Source organism: Sphaeroforma arctica (genome assembly GCF_001186125.1).
Source record: "Sphaeroforma arctica JP610 unplaced genomic scaffold supercont1.956, whole genome shotgun sequence".
Classification (NCBI taxonomy): Eukaryota; class Ichthyosporea; order Ichthyophonida; genus Sphaeroforma; species Sphaeroforma arctica.
Window position 1 is genome coordinate 4,181 of NW_014039602.1, and position 4,344 is coordinate 8,524.

The following is a 4,344-nucleotide window of genomic DNA, read 5'->3' on the forward strand; positions in this document are numbered from 1 at the left end:
TGAAACATCCTGTGCCAGAACAGTGGCCTGTGTGTTGAGTTCATCTGCTAGTGAGAATGTAGAGGGAGAGTGTCCTTGCGATGTAGGCGTATCTGTTGCTGTATATTGTATGTTCGTAGTCAGTATAACCACTCAACTGTGGCTGAGATGAGTACATTGAAATTACGTTGACGTGAATTGGATCTGAAGTCCATGTACAGTACTTATATGGTCCACACTGTTCAACTGGAACAGTCGCAAAAATTAAAAAACCCGCTTCCCCACTAGTGTGTGAGCCTAATCACTTCTACAGGTATAGCCTCTGTTCACCAACAACTTATTCAACCCAACCGTATTGTCAAAGTAATTGTTGATAACAAATGCAGAATGTATATGTACAGAGCTGCATATGTACACAGACAGTTGCTTGTCCATACCTTGCTGTATAGTGTGGGACCCTGTGTCCATATGGACTCTATGAGCCGACACCACCCCATCTCCCGGCAAAGCCTGTGCGGCGCTACCCTTCTGTACTGTATCTCCCATTTTTTCAGCATGCCCAGAAGTAACGCTCCCTTTGAGCGTACCAGGTACACGAGTTGAATCTACTGTGTGTGTTGGGTGGGAGCTGTCAATAGAGTTTGATAGGGCACTGTGTAAGTGAGACAGGTCGACTGGCGTACGTACACGTGGTGGTGCAGGACTACTTTTTGCAGCACCCTGATTGTCATCGTATAGCACATGCGGGTTGTTCGTACTTGCACGTACATTGTCCTCAGTACCGTCTTCTGGTTCATCCTCAGGACCAGAGTCTCTACTATATCTCTCTTTATTTCCATCTTTAGCGGCTTGTACAGCCTCTGCAATGATCTCATCAACTACCTCAGTCATGCCAACCTCAGTATTCGATGCACTCTCCGGAACAGCACACTCCATCCCCCCATCACCACCTACACTGTCACTCCCTTCACCGTTGTTGCTATGCTCGTTATCAGTTTGTATATGTACATCCACCGGTATTTGTTCCTCTCCATCGTCTGCTTCGCTAGTGAACGATGCGAAATGCCCCACATGTAGAGACAGCTTCGGCTCGTGCTGTGCTGCATCGACGCACGCGTTCGTGGCTGTGGTGTGCACATCACGGTCCACTCCTGCGCTGTCTGCATTTGTTTCCGTACTACTCATACTAGTATCTCCTGCGTGTGTCTCTGCATTCTTACTAGACGCGCCTGACTCAGCCGCACCCAAACCTCTTTTTACGAGTGTAGCATGTGGTTCTGAGGTATGTTTTTCCGCATGGTCTGTTTGGGATTGCAAGTTCTCGTCTCTTGCATGTGCGGTACGCCTCTGTTCACCATGTGTGCTGTCTCCGTCACTGGACATGGTCGCTAATACTTCATTCAGATTTTCTTCTTTTTTTTTCAGCTAAAAAGGCGAGTGTGGTCGCGTGCAATAAGTGGGCAGGGTATTTCTTGGATTGGAATTGGGGCTGTGTGTAGTCGTGTGCACATCTTGTGCACTGAATGAAGGTCAACAAATAACAGGTAAATACAACCTCAACAACAACAAATCACAATCAGTGGCAAAAACCCTAAACCCTGAAATAGAATGAAAGACCGGCAAACGTAACTCAACAACCAATCAAAATTGAGATGGTATTTTAATGCGAGTATGTACATAATGAAGAACAGTGTTGTAGTAAATACATATGTAGTTCAGATACGATTCTGGATTGAAACGCTCTCTAGTATATATTCCCACATACAATATACAACCGTACAGTTATCGTTATGCCCTTTCAAGAATGCTGGGTCTTTGGTGCATCATAGAAAGCACATAAACGGAGGAAGGGGAACAAGTCCTCAAATGTAAATCTCATGAATAAAGCAAGATGAATAATAATACTAAAATTAGTATAGCAGATCGGATTGATACTTGATGTGATAGGTAACTGATATAAATACAAACAGCTTGATTTAGGACACTCCTGCACCGAAATCTTATCCGCGAGGGTTTGCGGTCTCATCACTCATACAACCCTTCATAAGACATACTCGCAGAATCGGACAGTGTGGAAAGCAGAAACGTTCAGACAATTCAATCTCGAACATCTATTCACACATAGAAACCCGCGATGCTGTGCGTACACGTGTAGTATCTGAGTCTGATAAAAGTTTTTCAAATAGCAATCTCTGTGTTTATTGGTCGCTTCCTGCTTCTCCTAAACGTGTCGATCTCGAGACAACGGTCGGCTGCACACCCCTGGTTGATCTACTACACTCCTCTGTGCGCATATCTCTGCATCAAGACTATTGCCAGTATTGTTTTGTGAAGATTACAAGACAGTGCTGAGACGGGATAACGCCACAAAAGCGCTTCCTCAGCACACATTGTGGACACCAATGCACAGAATGGGACTGGAATGTGCCCTCTATGCTTCCATCATCCCATATGCTTTGTCGACCAATTCCTCGTTAAGATTGTCGTAGTGGCCCTTCTCCTGAGAGGAACAGAGGCAGTGGGTGAGTGGTCTGTAGTGCTGGTGGTGTGTGAAATATATACCAGGCCACGGGTACTCAGCTCTACACGGGCTTAAGTTCAAACTACTCTTATAAACACATACAAGTAGTTTGTGCACGCATATATACATATATATATATATGAAATAGACACACGCACATACACTGCGCTTGCAAACAAGTGTACACCCCACACCCCACAAGGTAGGCCACCTCTATCTGTGGTCACATTGTGGGACCAATCTAGAACAACCATTCTGACATCGTTGCCCTTAAGAGACGAGCAACAAAAACTTCAGAACAGGTACAGAAATAGAATATAATACCATGCACGCACACCGCTACGGCTGTAACTATACCAATTTGTGAACTTAGATAATACAAAGGCATGACTTAGCAGTAGAGAATCCTTCTCGGGTGATGTGTTCCCTTTCACGTGGACTCCCAAAACTGCTATTCATATCCTAAAAGGTTGCCGAATCTTGTACTTACATAAATAACTGCGTATCCTAACCGAGTAGATATAAACTTGCTTGTACGCATGCAAATTACGCTATGCCTGTGTTTTTTAATACATTGTTACATATAGCAAAATCACATTCATTTACAATCTAGTGTACACGTATCATATTCGCGAAAATATACACAATATATATATATATATATATAAGCACAATATTATGGCAATATGTACATACAGATGAACATGTTGTAAAACGCGTGAACACACTAATATTTTACCTTTGCGGCCTTAAGCAAGACATCGATGCCATGCAGATCCTTGTATTTAACCACCAACTGCAGCACCTCTTCAAACTCCTGTACGGGACAAGTACGTACTAGCTTGTGAGTGACAATAAACTGGCATAGTCATCAGTTGCTACACATTACCACTGCTTTTAAAAGTCCAACAGCTCGATTGGTTACGTTGAAGTGTATGTCATATCAGCAGATATCCACCAAATCACTTGCACAAAAAAGAAGAAAGGTATGCAATCCACTGTAGTCGTTTGAGGATCTGGCAAAAAAACAAAGCAAAAAAAACACCCCCCCCCCTACAAATCTAAATCCCCAAAAACAACAGACGTATAACTGTGGAGAAACATCACTCATACTCCGCACTAAACTCCAATAGCCGATCAAATCTTTGAGGTATGGTACTTTCTTCTGTAACTTCTGTTCGTCGAACACACCTTGACTCCGGGAGCGACATTATTATCCGCCATGGCGATAATCTTGTCAATCAGCTGTAATGAAGGAGATGATGAAGATGAGGCAATCAAGTACGTAACACCACGAGAGCCAATCATAACACACATATATGATAATAACAATACTAATAGTAATACACTTATGTAAGTATACATAAATATATATATATAGTATTATACATATATAAATATGAATATTGATAACCAATATAATATTATATATATACATATATATAAGTGTGTTATAGGAGTATTCACCGTGTGGAGGTGCAGCGCGGTTGTCCAGAAATACTCGTACATGAACAAAACATTTGAATATAGATATACCACGATACGGGATGAGCAAGATACCACACAATCAATGACGCCCTCGACGCACTTGAATATGGCAATGCTAAAACTCTGAGTACAGCACCCTTGAGACTGAAAATACAGATACGTATGCAAAATCTATATACATATATATATATATGTATATATTTATATATATATATACATATCATATATCATATATATATATATATGTATATGTAATATTTAATATACATATCATATATCATATATATATATGCATATATATATATATATATATATATATATATATATATATATATATATATATATATATATATATA

General features: G+C 41.0%; 2 protein-coding genes across 2 annotated transcripts; both read right to left on the reverse strand.

Annotated features, from left to right (window-relative positions):
• Positions 1-276: 276 nt before the first annotated feature.
• On the reverse strand, positions 277-1,362 carry SARC_09421 (hypothetical protein; the record flags this gene model as incomplete). Its single annotated transcript, XM_014296560.1, has 1 exon — positions 277-1,362. One exon carries the CDS (start codon positions 1,360-1,362, stop codon positions 277-279), a length of 1,086 nt encoding a protein of 361 aa, XP_014152035.1.
• A 1,048-nt stretch (positions 1,363-2,410) lies between these two features.
• SARC_09422 (hypothetical protein) lies at positions 2,411-4,009 on the reverse strand (the record flags this gene model as incomplete). Its single annotated transcript, XM_014296561.1, has 4 exons — positions 2,411-2,479; positions 3,240-3,317; positions 3,692-3,745; positions 3,968-4,009. 4 exons carry the CDS (start codon positions 4,007-4,009, stop codon positions 2,411-2,413), a joined length of 243 nt encoding a protein of 80 aa, XP_014152036.1.
• Between the last annotated feature and the right edge of the window lie 335 nt (positions 4,010-4,344).